We start from the raw sequence: 18,673 nt of genomic DNA on the forward strand, positions 1-18,673 counted from the left end.
GGTATGCGTGCATTTCAGCTATCACGGGTCACGGTCTGACTGTGTTAATTCCCTGCAACCCTCATGTCCAGCTGGACGAGATCAGCAGACAGGGATGGAGTCCTGAGGCGGGCCCTCAGGAGGGGGAGCAGCGCTCCTGCGGGGGGGGCCCCGCGAGCCCCTTCACCCTCCCAGCACTAAGACACGGCCGGGGGTGTGGGCCCTCACCAGAACCCCATCGTGCGGCTCGCTGATCTCGGACTTCCCGGCCTCCAGAACTGCAGCAGGAAACTCGCCGGTTGTTTTTATGTCTCCCGGTCTGTGCTGTTTTGTTACAGCATCCGAAACAGGCTGAGAAGCCATGTCCAGAGAGATGCATCCTGGGCACACCCTCAGCCCCGGTTCCCGGGACCTCCTCTGGAGAAACCACGTCTGCTGATGCAGCGAGGGATCTTGAGAGAGGCTCGTCCTGGGTTAATGGGGGGGTCTCACAGGAGAGCCTCACAGGAGCCAGAAGGGAGAGAAGCAGGGGAGGAGGCGGAGGCGGAGGGGTGTGGCCACCCGAAGCCGTGAGAGGGGCCTGGGACCAAGTCTCCTTCGGAGCCCCCGGGGCAGCCAAGCCTGGCACACCTGGCTTTGGGCTTCCAGCCTGCAAATGGTGGAGCGCCGTCTGCTATCTCTAGCCGCACAGTCTGGGTAACGTTCCAGTGCTCCAGCAGCCATGGAAACAAACCCCCACGGTTCTGGTAACTGTCACTGGTGCCCCCGCAACACGGTTCAGAGTGCATCCTCACGACACAGACCGCAAGAAGCACAGCCAGCTCTTCAGTTCAGTCCAGATCACCAGACAACACATGAGCGCAGTCAAGACCGACCGTCTGGACGCTCCTCTCCAGTCTGTCAGCGACAGCCCACCGGTGCATCCATTGGTCAGTCGGCGGTGCTGTGTTGCTTCGTTTCCCAGTGCTAAATCCTCAACAGATTTCACAAAAACTGGTAGAAACCGGCCAACACGGACAGACGCACAGCCAGAAACTGAAGAGTGGTGACGCTGGGAGTGAGTGTGAAACCTGACTTCTCAGCTCTCCACCGTCTGCGGTGCACCAGCAAACTCATCCTGATTCTCCCCAACAGACGGGGAATCCAGATCTGTTGCAGAAACCTCGCCTCCCGGCCCGGCCCCCCTGCTGTATCTCGCCTGACTTGTTGTAACAGGCTGACTGGTCTCCCCATTTCCCCTGTCTCCTCTTTCAATATATTCGCAGTGGTTCAGTCACAGTGATCCCTTCAAAATATACATCAGGTCATGTCACTCCTCTGGTCAAAATCCTACAACGGCTGCCCACCTCAACCAGAATAAAAGCGGGGTCTACCCAGGGCCCGCAGCCCCACACGCTGTGGCCCACCCTCCCTTCTCACCCAGCTCCGCCCTGCTGCTCCCAGCACGGCAGACGCGCTCCGGCTGCAGTCTTTCTCTGCAGTGGCCGGCCCCTCCCTCGGATGTCCTTCTCAACCACATGGACATGGTCACTGTCTCACCTCCTCCAGGTCTCTGCTTGCTTTGCTGAGGTTCTTCAGGCTCCAACACGGGACATCACAAGCCCCTCATTTCCTGTCCCCATTCCCAGGATTATTTCTCTCCTTAGTCCCACCATCTAATAAATCCTTTCTTGTTTACCTCATTTGTTTACTTCATTCAGTGCAATGTGAACAGTGCGTGGGCTGGGATGTCTGTCATTTGTTTACAGCCGTATCCCCAGCAACTAGAAAAAGTCTGCCATACAGATCCTCATCGCCATCCTCACTGTCTCATGCTGAATGAATGGTCAGGCATGACAGGCCTACCTCAGCATCACAAGCAGGATTTCAGGGGCATGCCGCTCAGCTAAGAACCAAAACGCAAGCCCACTTCACCCCGGCTGCGCTCACCTCTGCGCCCCCAGAGCCCGGCCCGCCGCCTGAGAGAGAGCAGACACCGAGTGGCCCGAGGCCCCCACGGGGCGGCCGCGCTCGCTGGCGCTCACAGCACTTACCCCATCCCCTGTTTGAAAGCTTCAATCAGCTCGTTCTTTTTGTTCTGATCTTCTACCCAGTACACACTTGGAATTACAAACTCTGATATCACGCGGCACTCCGGGCAAGACCTGCAACGAGAAGCGGGTTAGCGAGGGACAGACTCAGTCACAAACCCTGTGCTCATTCCACCACCAACCTCGTGCCAAGTGTGTGACCAGCCCGGTGCCGCTCACCTCTGAATTCTAAAAAGTACAGACACACTCCTCTAAGCCTAAATTACAGTTAACACATGTTCAATAGTAAAAGGACAGCCTAATTTTAAAATGGGGAAAGGATTTGAGTAGGCATTTCTCCACAATGGCCAACAAGCACAGAAAACGATGTTTAGTACCATTGGTTATCAGGGAAATGCAAATTAAAACCATACTAAGGTATCACTTCACACCTGCTAGGATGGCTAACATCAGAAATCAAAAGACAATTTCAAAATAAGTGTGGGCAAGAATGTGGAGAAACTGGAATCCTCCTACGTTGCTGAAAGCGAAAGTCGCTCAGTCGTGTCCGACTCTCTGTGACCCCATGGACTATACAGTCCCTGGAATTCTCCAGGCCAGAATACTGGAGTGGGTAGCCTTTCCCTTCTCCAGAGCATCGTCCCAACCCAGGGATTGAACCCAGGTCTCCCGCATTGCGGGCAGATTCTTTACCAGCTGAGCCACCAGGGAAGCCCAAGAATACTGGGGTGGGTAGCCTATCCCTTCTCCAAGGGATCTTCCCGACCCAGGGATTGAACCGGGGTCTCCTGCATTGCAGGCTGATTCTTTACCAACTGAGCTATCAGGGAAGACCCTGGGGATGTAGAATGGTTCACCCACTTTATTAACAGACTAAGAGCTCTGGGGCTTTCTATTTGGCTGTGTTGGTCTTAGCTGTGGCGCACAGACTCTGGTGGCGCACGGGGTGGGGAGCCATGGGGTGTTCTGAGGCATATGGGATCTCAGCTCCCTGAGGAGGGACTGAACCTGCATCCCTTGCGCTGCAAGGGGGGTTGTTCACCACGGGATCACCAGGGACGTCCCTGGTTCAGCCACTTTGGATAGCAGTCTGGCAGGTTCTCAAAACGTTAAACACAGAGTTTCCATATGCTCAGCAACTGCACTCCTAAGTGTATACCCAGAAGTACTGAAAATAAGCAGGCAAACAAATACACAAATATTCACAAGCACACCAGCTAAACAACCCAAAAGATGAAAACAACCCAGATGTTCATCAGCTGATGAACACATAAACAAAATGTGGTCTAGGCACATAATGGAATATTACTCAGTCACTAAAGGGAACAGTATGTTGATTCATGCTACATTATAGGTGACCTCTGAAAACATGCTGAGTTAAGAAGCCAGAGAGAAAGGCCTGCTTATTGTGTGATTCCATTTCATGTGTCCAGAACAAGCAATTTCAAAGAGACACTAACTTACTGATGAAATCAACCCTGAACGTTCACTGGAACGACAGATGCTGAAGCTGGTGCTCCAGTACTCTGGCCCCCTGATGCGATGAACGGACTCACTGGAAAAGACCCTGATGCTGGGAAAAAGTGAAGGCAGGAGAAGGGGACGACGAGGATGAGATGGCTGGATGGCACCACTGACTCAAAGGACATGAGTCCGACTAAGTTCTGGGCAGTGGTGAAGGAGGGAAGCCTGGCGTGCTGCCGTCCATGGAGTCGCCAAGAGGCGGACACAGCCGAGCGCCTGAACGACAAAGGAGCTGCCAGGGTGGAAGGAGGGATAGGTAGTGGCTCAAAGCAGAGCTTTTGTTTTTAGGATGACGAAAATGTTCTAAAATTAGACTACACTGACAGCTGCACTGCTCTGAAAATAATAAAAATCCTCTGAACTGTACGTTTTATCTCAGTAAAGCTGTTACTTCCCCATACAGATGTGTGACTTCAGGCAAGTCACCTGACCTCGCCACGCCGAGCTTCCCTACACACGAGGGCGATGGTCACGGGGTCACTGAGAGAATGACGACTTAGCGTGTGACGTTCTCACGCTACACAACATGTGGTGACTTCTCACTGACGGTGAGCTCTTCTCCCTCCCCGCCAATGAATTTAAGACTCCCATGTTGTTACATGTGAGATCTCTCTCAATAAGGTTTGGGGACAAAGCCCTCTGCTGGCTCGCTGAGGAACTTCCAGTATCAGAAGCCATGTGAGATGTGTTACATGCACCACTTCATTTAGGCTTCAAATGACCCCTATTTAACAGATGGAAAAAAAATCGGCAACTGTCCTACGGGTGGACCACAGAAACCGTGAGCCCCCGAGTCCAGTGAGCGTTCTTGCACAGGGGTGCCTGCTGAGGGTCCCCCCGACACCTCAGATGTCTGCAGGAACTGACACCCACATTTAAAAGGAAAAGGAATCTGGGTTCAGGGGTTCTGCAACATACTCAAGGCCCTGCAGCCTGGAGGACAAGGGAAGGCTTCAGAGCGGATGGAAGAAGGTCCCAGGTCAAACCTCCTCCTAGCGTCTACAGCTCACCCCGGCTGCACTTACTTGATGATGGGGTTCTCAAACTGCTTGGCGCACCGCCACTGCCGGATGCAGGACAAGCAGTACGTGTGGTTGCAGCTGGAGAGGATCCCGAACCTCCGCTCTGAGGCCGACGCCTTCTCCAGGATCACCTCCATGCAGATGCTGCAGACTTTGTCCTGGCTCGCCTGGAAGGCGAAGGCCTTCTCCATCTCGTGTTCGAATGTTGACATGCAGACCTGAGGTACGGGGGAGGAGGGAAGCCTGAGGTCCGGGAGCGGGGAGAGGCACGAGCCGGGAGCAGCTGGCGCCCACGCGGCCCAGCTCGGACGGGGGACTGAGGCTGCCGAGGCAGGGCCTGTGTCCGGGACACGACACGCTTTCAGGTCACCATTGGCTCGGCCCCTGCCCGCCACACTGCTCCAGGGTCGCCTCCAATCTAAACCCGAGATCAGAGGCCCGAGAAGGTTACAGGGCCCACGTGGGGTCACAGAGGTTGCCAGGAATGGGACCCTGGTCTCCTGGCCCCTCGGGCCCTGCCTTTCCCCACACCAACACCAGACATGGTGAACAATTCTCAACCTAAAGCATCAGGCTGACAGGCCAGGGTCAGGGGTCAGCAACATGACTTCCTCCCAGGAGCAGCAGTTACTGGACGCACCCCTCCACTCAGGAAGCAGGTGAACACGTCCCGGTGCGGCACCACGGACCAGGCACCAGAGCCAACATGAAGGGTGCGCAGCCTGGGACCTGGCACAGTGGACGCACACGGGAGTGAACCCACGTGACACCTGGCACCGCGTCCTTGGGGAGGAGGGCAGCTCTAATCGGTGTTCACCGCCACACCCCCTGGAGACGGCAGGGGTGCAGACCACCCCGCAGCCTGTGCTGAGCAGAGGCCTCCCTAAGACACTGGAGCCTCCGGCCCCGCACGGCCCCTTCCAACACCGGGCTCCTCAAGCTCTCCAGGGCTCGGTCTGGCTGCCCAGGCCCAGGATGCAGGCATTACTGGCAGAAAGACGCGGACAAAGCTGCCAAGGATTTCGTCACTTGGTGCGCTTCCCGCTCCTTGAGACGCGTTCATGTAAAGCCGGGCACTGTACCTTCTCGTGTGCTTTCCTCTGCTCTGGGTCGAAGGGGTGCAGGACGCGTAATCTACAGATCTCGCACACGTCCCCGTGCAGGTAGACACACGCGTCCCCAAAGCGGCACTCCCCGGCGGCCGCATAGGGGCACAGCTGCTGCCCGCCGCTGTAGGAGCTGCCGGCCTCCAGGTCGTCCAGGCCGCTCCTGATGGCGTCCAGGTAGGAGTGTGGCTTCAGCTCGGGGCCACTCTGCGCGTCACTGCAGCCCCCGGGACTATTCCCCACGCCCGGGCAGGTCTTGTCTTCAGCCATGCCGGAGAGATCTGAAGAGAAGATACAGCGCACAGACCCGTGAACACGGGCCCAGCCTTTCTGGGAAGCCATCAGTCAAAACCTGACAAATTAACCCTGACTTTGGGAATGTATGGAAAAAAACAAAGGCCAGAGGGGAAAAATGTTCAGGGTGATATTACTTAGAATTGTAATAAAAACCAAAAAGCCATAATTGGCAACATAGAGAAATAGCAAAGAAGACAGTGATATATTTATATAAAAGAATGTGAAAGTTGCTTTTTAAAAACGGCAAGTATGGAAATGTCAACACATGGACCAGTTACACTTAAAAAAAAGAAAGAAAGAAAAAGTCAAATGGAATCTGGAATGATGTCAACAGAATTACAGAGACTGCCTTTTCACCAGTCTCTTTACGGTGAGGAGACTAAAGATCCGGGGCAGACTTCTGGCTGTTTAGCCACCATCCACCTGTCACACAGGAGCTGCCGCCGCCCCAGCACACACTCCTAACCTCCTCAGAGCGGGTATCTATGGGATGGACCTGCTGTTTGCTTGGTAGGGTATCTGCCTATCTTATGCTGAACAATTTCCAGAAGTAGAAACTCCTTCACCTGGTGAGAACCAGCCAATAAAAACAACTACAATTTGTAGTCTCCGACCCAGGCAAACCCTGTCCCAGGGCACAGACCACGCCCCAAACCCCAATGGGCTGTTTTATTTCTGAAAGCGCAACTGGCTCAGCGTGAGAACTAAGACCATGAGCTGACACAGACGAGAAACAGTGAGACATGCGCTTCGTCGAAATGCGGAGCTTTGCGATGAACAGCCTGTGGCCTCTCAGAGCTGGGCCAGCACCCCACGCGGGGAAAGCACGCGGTGCCAACAGCGTCCCTTTCAGGCTCTGCCCGCAGACCCGGGCTCGGCCCCACCTCGGGCACGAGGCCAGGCGTGTGGCCCGAGCGCCCCGCAGCCAGAGGAGGCCGCTCTCAGGCTGGCTCTGGGTGTGCGGTGAGGAGCCCCCTGGCAGGGAAGGCCTAGAACACAAGGGGGCTGCTCAGGGGGACGGAGGGCCATGCTCACTCACTTCGGTCTCTCAGCACCAACGTCCTCTTTTCACGTTTCCCGGGCTCATGTAGGTTAGTTCTCACGATTGATGCGGTGAGCTCAGAAGGAGGGCGAGGGCTGTGGAAACCCGGGGAGGGCACCCCATGGGGCACGCTGCCCACGGCCCCACCAGCTGCGGCAGAGGGCCTCGTGTGGTCATACCTGCACAGAACGCACGGCAGAGGCATCAGGACACCCCACACGCACAGCCCCCCGCCCGCCCCAGACCCGCAGCGTCTCCCCTTCTGCTCCATCTGAGGACGTGGACAGGGAGACAGACTTCTCCTGTCTTTTAATCGGTAAAACTCTTTTATCAATTAGTAAGAACTGCCTGGCAATTCAGAGTGGGTGGTACACTGCTGTCTAGTACTCCCACTAAGCGCCCGCATGGAACTTGAGTGGGACGGACGTGCTGCCCAGACCACATGGAGCGTGACCTGCCAGGAGATGCTGGCTGTTTCCTGGACTCCTGGGGGGCGCCCACTGGCGGGAGAAGAGCAGGGCGGGCCAAGTGCCCGCGTCCAGGGAGGAGAGGGAGGGACGGGGGCGCGCCACGGTCCCGGAAGCAGAGCAGCCGCTCACTGTGACAGCACAGGGCAGGCTTTGGAATGTGCTCCTGTCCAAAAGGTAGAGAACTTGCCTGCAGATGTCAGTTACAAACGAAGATTATGCGCACATAAATGTCTCTGCATGGGTACTCACAACAAAAAGCTGGAAGCTACTTAAGTCTCTAAAAGTAGCTAGTATAGGAACAGTTAAATGATGGTACATCAACATTATGGAAAATTATAATATTACAGTTAGTGCATAACAGTAGCAGCACTGGGAAGAGCTTATGACATGTTATTAAACATAAAAAGGCAAGACGTAAAATCTTGGGTATACTGTGAATGCAAATTTATAATTACAGACTCATAGGAATGGGCCTGTAAATGACTTGTGGAAAATTAAAATTGTTTTTAGGGCACCAAGTTTGAGGTTTCCAAATTATTTTTGCATACTCCTTTTGAAGTTCTCCCCTCATCAAGACCCAAGCTCCAGATGAAGGATTTAGAGCCCCGTGCGCAGCCAGCTCAGGTAACAGCCGGCGCTGACGTGCTCTTGCCTGCAACGCGTCCCGTAGGCGCAGCAGCCCTTCTGGTAGTATCGGCAGACGGTGGACGGCTTGCTGTTGGCCAGGTCGTGCGAGAACAGGCACTGGCTTCCTTCCCGACACACGCCGTGCATGAAGTACCTGGGGAGAGAGCAGAGGCGTGGGCGCTCAGGAGCGTGTGCTTCACTCTCTGAAGCCGCCGCGTTCCTGGGCCAAGTACACGCACACCCTCCACATACCACGTGCCAAGTGGGCGCTGGGAACCCCATGTGTCCTTGACTCAAAGACACCGTGATCTTAGACACATCACAGCTACTTCCGTGGCAGCGTTTCCAGAAGAAAAATGATCCCATGTATTTCTATCTGACAATACATCCTCTTGATTTAAGATACATTACACACGCAAAATGTGAGCCTCCTAACTGAGAAAGCACACACTGGGGAACCGCTCTGTTCTCAGAGTTAAAGGGTCTGCTTGTACGTAAGTCAGAGATCAGGGCTCCAGCCCCAGCGGTATCAGCTATCAGCACATCACAAAACCAGCTTTGGTGGGCCCCGCTACCTTCACCTGTAAAACAAAACTTTACTACCTACCGTACTAACCCGTGGTGAGGACCAAACAAAACAGCGTAGCACCAAGACATTTACAAATAAGAACGTTCCACTAAGTTGTCCAATCCTGGCTCTGAAGGAGGCATTCTAGCTCTGTCCAGCCAGAGCGGAGAGACCTCACTGAATACTCAAGAGCGAACTGGAGCGGGATGTACTTTGGCATTAAGGGTAAACACGTTCTCAAATAAAGAGATTTTAGATCTGCCTCAATAATGTTTAGAAAAAGAGAGAAAAGCTTCAAAATGAGCTAGATGATAGCAAATAACTTACTGGCAGTTAAAACAAACTTTAGCATTCTGTGCAGGAGGACAATAAAATCTAAATGCTCAAAAACACTGGATATGCCAAAAAGCAGGAAAATGTGACCCACAACCAGGAGAAAAATCAGTCACAGTAACAGGAATGGCAGGTGATAGACTCAGGAGACAAGGACTTTAATTATAGCTATTACAGGTTATGTTCAATATGCTGAAAGTTTTAAGAGAAACACAAAAATAACACGAGGAGAAACGGACAATATAACAAAGAACCAAATGGAACTTCTACAATATATGAACCAAATGAAAACTATAATATAGGAAATGACAATCACACTGTGACAGCAAATTAGCACTACCTAAGAAAATCAGAGAAAACTTGAAGACACAGCAACAGAAATTGACGCACAAGAAGAGAGACTTTTGCTTCCAATCAGGAGGCACATGCAACTTGTCCTTCCACTGTGAAAAACTAGGAAACAGAACAAAACATGTCAAACAACTGCTTTCACACCTGGACAAAAGGCAACACCAGACTGGCCCTTGAAGAGAAGGCACACAAAGGCGCCAAGCCCGGTTTTCTGCCGTGAGGCGTATCTGGGCCTTGGAGCAGGGAAGGCAACCCCAAGCAGAGTCCCGCTGTCTTGCTGACATGAAGAGACAGCAACTGCAGTTCAAGGAGGCAGAGGGAGGCTCTTTCAAAAGCCTATAAGTAGAATCGCACGGGCACAGTGACCGACTTTTGATAAAGGTGTCAATGTAATTCAACAAATGATGTTGGACCCATACATACATGAAAAAAACAAAAACACTATGTCTGCTGATGTTACCCAGTATGAGTGAAGTATACAACAAAATTGCCACGTATCCTAGCCAAGAACACTTAAACCTGAATCCAACAATACTGCGGATCTACACATCAAAAAAGAATAAAATACCGAGGATTAAATCTACCTAAGGAGACAAAAGAACTGTATTCCAAAAACTAAGAACACATAAACAGATGGAAAGATATACCATGTTTGTGGACTGGAAGAATCAATATTGTCAAAATGACTATACTACCCAAGGCAATCTACAGATTCAATGCAATCCCTATCAAATTTCCAATGGCATTTTTTGCAGAAATAGAACAAAAATCTCAAAATCTGTGTGTAGACACAGAAGAGCCCAAATAGCCAAAGCAATCTTGAGAAAGAAAAACAGAGCTGGAGGAATCAGGTGCCCGGACTTCAGACTACACTACAAAGCTACAGTTGTCAAAACAGTATGGTACTGGTACAAACCCAGAAATGCACGTCAATGGAACAGGACAGAACACCCAGAAATAAGCCCAAGCACCTACGGTCAACTGATCTATGACAGAGGAGCTAAGACTACACAATGTTGGAAAGACAGTCTCTTCAACAAATGGTGCTGGGAAAACTGGACAACCACATGCAAACAGATCATTCTTTAACTCCACATACAGGAATAAGCTCAAATAGGATTCAAGAGCTAAATGAGAGACCAGATACTATCAAACTCATAGAGGAAAACATAGGCAGAATACTCTCTGCATAAATCACAGCAACATCTTTGTCTGATCCATCTCCCAGAATAATCAAAATAAAAACAAAAATAAATGGGACCAACTCAAACTCAACAGCTTTGCCACAGCAAAGGAAACTATAAACAAAACGAAAAGACAACTCACAGATTGGGAGATATATCTGCAAATGATGTGACAGATAAGGGATTAGTCATGATCAAAATATATACAAACAGCTCATGATGTTTAAGAGCATCAAAACAATCAACTCACTCAAAAAATGGGAAGACCTAAACAGACATTTCTTCAAAGACATACAGATGGCCAACAGGCACATGAAAAGATGTTCAATATCACTAATCATTCAAGAAATGCAAGTCAAAACTACAATGAGAGATCACCTCACATCCGCCAGAATGGCTATCATAAAAAAAAAATTCACAAACTAATAAATGCTGGAGAGGGTATGAAGAGAAGGGAACCCTCCTACCCTGCTGCGAGGAATATAAACTGGTGCAGGCATTAGAGAGAACAGTACAGACGTTCCTTAAAAAACTAAACACAGAGCTACCATATGACCCCGCAATCCCATTCCTGGGCATATACAGACGGATAAAAACATGATCCAAAAGGATATGTGCACCCCATGTTCACTGCAGCACTGTTTACAACAGCCGAGACATGGAAGCAACCTAAATATCCACTGGCAGAGGAGTGGATAAGGAAGACGTGGCACATATAATACAAGGGAATATTACTCAGCCATTAAAAAACAATGAAATAATACAATTTACAGCAACCATGGATGGACCGAGAGTATCATACTGAGCAAGGTAAGTCAGACAGAGAAGGAGAAATACCATGTGACATCCCTTAGATGAGGAATCCAAAAAGAAATTATACAAATGAACCTACAAAACAGAAACTCACAGACTTAGAAAATGAACTTATGGTTGCTGAGGGGAAGAAATACGGAGTTGGGGATGGCCATGTACACACTGCTGTATCTTAAATGGATAACCAACAAGGACGACTGTATAGTGCATGGAACTCTTCATTGCTATGTGACCACCTGGATAGGAGGGGGGCTTGGGGGAGAATAGATATATATATATATATTATATATATAATATATATATATATATATTATATATATATATGCGCACATGACTGAGTCCCTTCCCTGTTCACCTGAAACCATTACAACATTGTTAACTGTCTATACCAAAATACAAAAGAAAAAGTTCAAGAAAACCCAAAACTGCACATCTTTGAGTTTATAGGAAATTCAGGAGGATTGGGAACAAACTGAAAGACTTCATGATGAAGCAACCAGATAAATACAAAAGAGGAGGCAGTATGTGGGTCAGGTCTCTTTACCAAGTGTCATGGGAAAAAGAGTAAGGGGAGAGGGTCTCGGTTTGGAAAACAGTTTGGCAGTTTCTTAAAACTTAAACATAAATTTACCACAGGACTCAGCAATTCCATTCCCAGGTGTCGACTCTGTCTATCCAAGAAAAATGAAAGCATGTTCAAACAAATACTTGGACAGGAATGTTCATACCAACGTTATTCATAAGAGTCAAAGAGTGAGAACTCTGACAGTTCCATCAACTGGTGAACAGATGAACAAATTGTAAAACGTCCATACAGTGGGGTATTAATCTGGCAATAAAAAGGGATAAATAATGATGCATGCTACAAGGACGAAGTGTGAACACATCTTAGTAAGTGAAATAAGACAGACACAAAAGACCACATGCTGCATGAATTCATTTACATGTAGTGTTAAAAACAGAGCACATCTACAGGGACAGAATGCTCCTTATACAGACCACTGCACGGCTTATATAGGCTGCATACAGACACAGTCCCTATAAATGGCATGAAAATTAACTTCAATAAAGCTGTCAAAAGAAAAAAATTTAAAAAGGAGATTGCACTAGATTAGTAGAATATAAGGTATGCAATAACCAACGCAATACTCAGTCCTGGATTATATTCTGGTTTGGACAAAGCACCTCCAAAAAACATCTGTGCCCCTGGAGAAGGAAATGGCAACCTGCTTCAGTATTCTTGCCCGGGAAATCCCATGGACAGAAGAGCCCGGTGGCTACAGTCCATGTGGTCGCAAAAAGCTCAGACAGGACTTAGTGACTAAACAACAAGGTGGAATAAAACAGTGAATACATTGTTTAATAAAGTTCTTGGTGAAAATGGAAAAAAAAAAATCTGTGGGACAAATGAGAAAATCTGAGTACAGACGTGTCCAGACTAGATATCAGATAATTTATTGACATGGAAAACTGAGGAGTATTAACTGAAAAAAGCATATTACAAAACAGAACATACAGCAAAATGGTGCAGTCGTCACTATGTAAAACAATACAGCGATTCCTCAGGAAATTAAAAATAGAACTGCCATATGATTCAGCAATTCTCGGGTATATACACAAACGAACTGGAAACAAGAACTCAAGTATTTGTACACCCCACGTGATTCACAATAGACAAAAGGTGAAAACAATCCAAGTGTTCAGTCATGGACGAATGGATATAAACAACATGTGGTCTGCACACATAAGGAAGGAAAGCCTGACAGTGGCTACGACACGGGAGACCTCTGAGGATGCTATGCTAAGTGATGAAACCAGACCCAAGAAGACAAGCACTATCGAATTCCACTTGCACGAGGCGCTCAGGACAGTCGAATTCACAGCAAGGAAGCAGAATGGCTGTGCCAGGGGCTGGGGAGGCAGATGGAGGAGTTAAGAGCTTAAAGGGGCAGTTTCGGTTTGGGGATTGGAAGTTCTGGAGGTGGATGGTGGAGATGGGTGCACAAGAGTGTGAATGTAGTAACTACTGAACTGCACACTGACACATGGCTAAGACAGTAAATTTCTGTTACGTGCATTTCACCACAAATTTTAAAACAGCACATACAGCATGCTCTTACACAGTTTTGACGTATGTGTCAAAAATGCAGAAGGGTATTTCTATCATGAATGTAATATATACTGCTTCTGTAAGAGTAAATGATCATTGTTTTAGTTTTTAAAAAATTATAAAAAGTATCAAATGCTGGGGAGAGTGTGTTAAAAAAAAAAACAAACATAAATGCTCAGTATAATACCTGTCTCACCTAACCCCCAAAGTTCAGCTCTTATTCAGTTCAGTTGCTCAGTTGTGTCTGATTCTTTGTGACCCCATGGACTCCAGCACGCCAGGCCTCCCTGTTCATCACCAACTCCTGGAGCTTGCTCAAACTCATGTCCATCAAGTCAGTGATGCCATCCAACCATCTCATCCTCTGTCGTCCCCTTCTCCTGCCTTCAATCTTCCCCAGCATTGGGGTCTTTTCCAATGAGTCAGTTCTTCGCATCAGGTAGCCAAAGTTTTGGAGTTTCAGCTTCAGCATCAGTCCTTCCAATAAATATTCAGGATTGATTTCCTTTAGGATGGACTGGTTGGATCTCCTCACAGTCCAAGGGGCTCTCATGAGTCTTCTCCAACACCACAGTTCAAAAGCATCAATTCTTCAGCACTCAGCTTTCTTTATAGTCCAATGCTCACATCCATACACGACTACTGGAAAAGCCATAGCTTTTACTAGACGGACCTTTGTTGGCAAAGGTCTCTGCTTTTTAATATGGTTGGTTACAGCTTTTCTTCTAAGCAGCAAGCGTCTTTTAATCTCATGGCTGCAGTCACTCACCTCTTTAATGAGTCAGCTCTTATTAAAGTTTAGTAAAAAACGCTGACGATTAAGCAGACAGTCACAAGACAGACCTGTGCCTTACCACAATGCATGCACAGGGCTGAGGAGACACGGGACTGAGGTGGGGAGGGGGCAGCCCAGGGGGCCGTGCCAAGCAGTGCGCAGAGCGCAGGGTGCCCATGGGCAGGAGAAGGACGTGTCTCTTCTGAGAAGAGACAGAAAGGCAGAGAAGGGAGGCCTCCTGAGGGCGCAGCAGGCCTGCTGAGACAGACGGGAGGGTCACAGTCAGACTGGCAGCTTTTCTGACCAGTGTGCCCCCAGTAAGGGAAACGGGGCTGAAAGACACCACCCCTTCCCAGGCCTCTTCCAGAAGGGCCAGACTGGAGAGGCTGGAGAAGTCAGTGAGGATCTCATCAGGAAGGTGCGCTGTAAAGGGGCTTCACCTGTGAACGTATGTTTTACTTACTTAAAAAACATAGTGTGGAAAATCTCAAAATACACAAAGGCAGAGGGAGTGGCAGGATAACTCCCCCAAGATGTTCCACACCAGCTCTCATCTTATCAGCTCTGGAGCACTCTGGTTTTACCCATTTCTCCCTGGTAATCCTGTGACAATGTATCTTTTTGAAAGAGGGATACCTCTTGACTTTGTGGCAAAGAGGGCCTTCCCTCTCTCTAAACAAGTTTTCAGAAATACAACAAGTAAGGAAAAATACAACAGATTCAACCAGCAGTACTGTCAATAAGACTCTGTCTAGCACTTTTGCTTCTACATCTCACTTAATCCTGACACTACTCTGAGGAGTATCAGCTCGATACCAATGACGCAGACAGGAAAGCTGATGCTTAGAGAAGATCTAATTGCTAGGCAGGGGACCCCAACTCTGGTCTTCCCAGGAAGCCCAGACCTTTTCCTAGGGAAACTGATTTTACTGTCACTCTGCCTCTGTCCAAATCAGGGTCCCTGTCTACAACACTGCACCCCATCTTTCACTGCACCGAGCTGTGATAACCCACCTTCCTTCATGACCAGTATGAGTCCTGGCTGGACCAAGAAACCACCCCACCCCTCCAACCCACCAAGTGCTTTCCTGACAGCTTCACTGTGCGGTGCTTCCCACCGTGGGGCCCCTGACCCGAGAGAACTGCTGCTCTTGAAAACAGGCCTGGGGCCATCTAGTGCACACCACACACAAAAATAAGCTCAAGGTGGATTAAAGACCTACAGGTAAGACTGGAAACTGCAAAACTCCTAGAGGAAAACAGAGGCTGAACACTCTTTGACATAAACCACAGCAGTATTTTTTGGGATCTGTCTCCTAAAGCAAAGGAAACAAAAACAAAAATAAACAAATGGGACCTAATTAAACATTAAGTTTTTGCATAGTAAAAGAAAACACCAACAAAATGGAAAGACAACCTACTGAATGGCGGAAAATATTTGTAGATGATTTGACTTGATAAGGGGTAAATATCCAAAATATATACACAGCTCATACAACTCAACATCAAACAAACAACATGATTTTAAAAAGATGGGCAGAAAACCTGAATAGACATTTTTTCCAAAGAGGACATGCAGACAGCCAAGAGGCATGTGAAAAGATGCTCAACATCACTACTCATCAGGGAAATCAAAACCACAGGATCACTTCACACCACTCAGAACAGGTATCATAAAAAAGGACACAAATAACAAATGTTGGCGAGGACATGGAGAAAAGGGAACGCTCCTACACCGTTGGTAGGAATGTAAATTGGTGCAGACACTGTGGAAAACAGTGTGGAGATTTCCCAACTAACTAGAAATGGAACCAGCAATTCCACTCCTGCGTATATTTAAAAAAACATTTTTTAAAAATCCAAAACACTAATTTGAAAAGGTACATGCACCTCCATGTTCATAGCAGCACATGGAAGTAATGAAGATGTCCATCAACAGACAAATGGATAAAGGTATAGTACACATGCACAACAGAATATTACTCAGTCATACAGAGGAACAAAACTATACCATCTGCAGAGAAGTGGATGGGCCCAGAGACAGTTATACAGAGAGCAGTCAGTCAAAAAGGGGAAAGTAAGTATCATATATTAATACATATATGTGGAATCTAGGAAAAAATGGTACAGCTGAACCTATTTACAAAGCAGAAACAGAGACACAGATGTGGAAAACAATCTACAAACACCAAGAGGGGAGGGGTTACGTCAGGAGACTGGGACTGACATATATGCACCATTACATATAAAACAGGTGACCAGTGAGAACTTCAAACTGTTTGCAAGATGGCGGAGTAGAAGGACATTGTTCATCTTCTCCTGCATCAGCTCCAAAATTGCAACTTGCTGCTGAACAAGCATCGACAGGACAATGTTGGATCCCAACAAAAAACGATACCTCACATCCAAGGACAAAGGCGAAGCCCCAGCAAGATGGTAGAAGGGCAAAATTGCGTTTAGAATCAAACCCCATACCTGGTGCAGATGCGCAGAGGACTCAAACACAACTGTGTGCGCACCAGGACCCAGAGGCCCCAAAGAGGCCAGACCACACCTGCCTTTGGGTGTCTGAGTGTCTCCTGGGGAGGAACGGGCCAGCAGTTGCCTGCCATCGGCACAGGGGCTCTGACTGCAGCAGACCTGCATCACGCAGCGTGTGGTATATAGGCCTCTTGGAGGAGATCCCCATCAGCCCCACCACAGAGCCACTGAGCAGACTCGCACCCCCAGGGAATCTGACTTTGGGGGCCAGTGGGACTTGACTACAGACTTGATTCCACAGGACCGAGGAAACGGACTCTTGGAGGGCACAATGAAAACCGTGTGTGCACCAGGAACCAGGAGAAAGAAGCGGTGTCCCCACAAAAGATCGAGCCAGACTTGCCCATGAGTGTCCAGGAGTGGAGGCGTGGGTGACAGTTTGACCTCAGGTCAAACAATAGGGAGGGAACACAGAAAATTGGATTAAAGATTTACTTGGCATGGCCCCTTGTTAAAAGGCAGAAACATTACCTTGCTGACAAAGTCAAAGCTAGTCTAGTCAAAGCTATGGTTTTTCCAGTAGTCATGTATGGATGTGAGAACTGGACAATAAAGAAAGCTGAGCTCCAAAGAATTGGTGCTTTTGAGCTGTGGTGTTGGAAAAGACCATTGAGAGTCCCTTGGACTGCAAGGAGAGCCAACCAGTCCATCCTAAAGAAAATCAGCCCTGAATATTCATTGGAAGGATTGATGCTGAAGCTGAAACTCCAATACGTTGGCCACCTGATGCGAAGAACTGACTCATTGGAAAAGACCCTGATGCTGGGAAAGAGTGAAGGCAGGAGGAGACGGGGACGACAGAGGATGAGAAGGTTGGACGGCATCACCGACTCAATGCACGTGAGTTTGAGCAAGCTCTGGTAGCTGGTGATGGACAAGGAGGCCTGGCATGCTGGAGTCCACGCGGTTGCAAAGAGTTGGACATGACTGAGCAACTGAACTGAACTGAGCATGGCCCCACGCATCAGAACAAGACCCAGTTTCCCCCTCAGTCAGCTTCCATAAGCCTCTTATCTTTATTCATTAGAGGACAAAGAGAATGAAAACCACAATCACAGAAAACTAACCAAACTGATCACACAGCCCAAGCCTTGCCTAACTCAATGAAACTATGAGCCATGCCATGTAGGGCCACCCAAGACGGACGGGTCATGGTGGATAGTTCTGACAAAAAGCAGTCCACTGGAGAAGGGAATGGCAAACCACTTCAGTATTCTTGCCTTGAGAACTCCATGAACAGTATAAAAAGGCAAAAAGATCCAACACTGAAAGATAAAATCCCCAGGTCAGGAGGTGCCAAATATGCTACTGGAGAATAGTGGAGAAATAACTCCAGAAATAATGAAGAGATGGAGCCAAAGCAAAAACACCCAGTTGTGGATGTGACTGGTGATGGAAGTAAAGTCCGATGCTATAAAGAATAATATTGCATTGGAACCTGGAATGTTAGGTCCATGAATCAAGGCAAATTGGAAGTGGTCAAACAGGAAATGGCAAGAGTGAGTATCGACATTTTAGGAATCAGTGAACTAAAATGGACTGGAACACATAAATTTAACTCAGATGACCATTATATCTACTACTGTGGGCAAGAACCCCTTAGGGAAAATGGAGTAGCCCTCATAAGTCAACAAAAAACTATGAAATGCAGTACTTGGGTTCAACCTCAAAAATGACAGAATGATCTCTGTTCATTTCCAAGGTGAACTACTCAATATCACGGTAATCTAACTCTATGCCCCGACCAGTAATGCTAAAGAAGCTGAAGTTGAACGGTTCTATGAAGACCTACAAGACCTTCTAGAACTAACACCAAAAAAGATGTCCCTTTCATCACAGGGGACTGGAATGCAAAAGTAGGAAGTCAAGAGATACCTGGAGTAACAGGCAAATTTGGCCTT

General features: G+C 48.4%; 1 protein-coding gene across 1 annotated transcript in view; it reads right to left on the reverse strand.

Moving 5' to 3' along the window:
* MKRN2 (makorin ring finger protein 2) overlaps positions 1–18,673 on the reverse strand; it is a 33,649-nt gene that overhangs the window by 5,686 nt on the left and 9,290 nt on the right. The window contains exons 2-6 of the mRNA XM_065933948.1: positions 8,123–8,251; positions 6,998–7,179; positions 5,638–5,942; positions 4,559–4,773; positions 2,013–2,123 (exon numbers count right to left, since the gene is read on the reverse strand). Coding sequence (XP_065790020.1) covers positions 2,013–2,123; positions 4,559–4,773; positions 5,638–5,942; positions 6,998–7,179; positions 8,123–8,251 — 942 coding nt within the window. The remainder of the gene's footprint in view (positions 1–2,012; positions 2,124–4,558; positions 4,774–5,637; positions 5,943–6,997; positions 7,180–8,122; positions 8,252–18,673) is intronic.

This window comes from Muntiacus reevesi, chromosome 4, assembly GCF_963930625.1.
Source record: "Muntiacus reevesi chromosome 4, mMunRee1.1, whole genome shotgun sequence".
Taxonomy (NCBI): domain Eukaryota; kingdom Metazoa; phylum Chordata; class Mammalia; order Artiodactyla; family Cervidae; genus Muntiacus; species Muntiacus reevesi.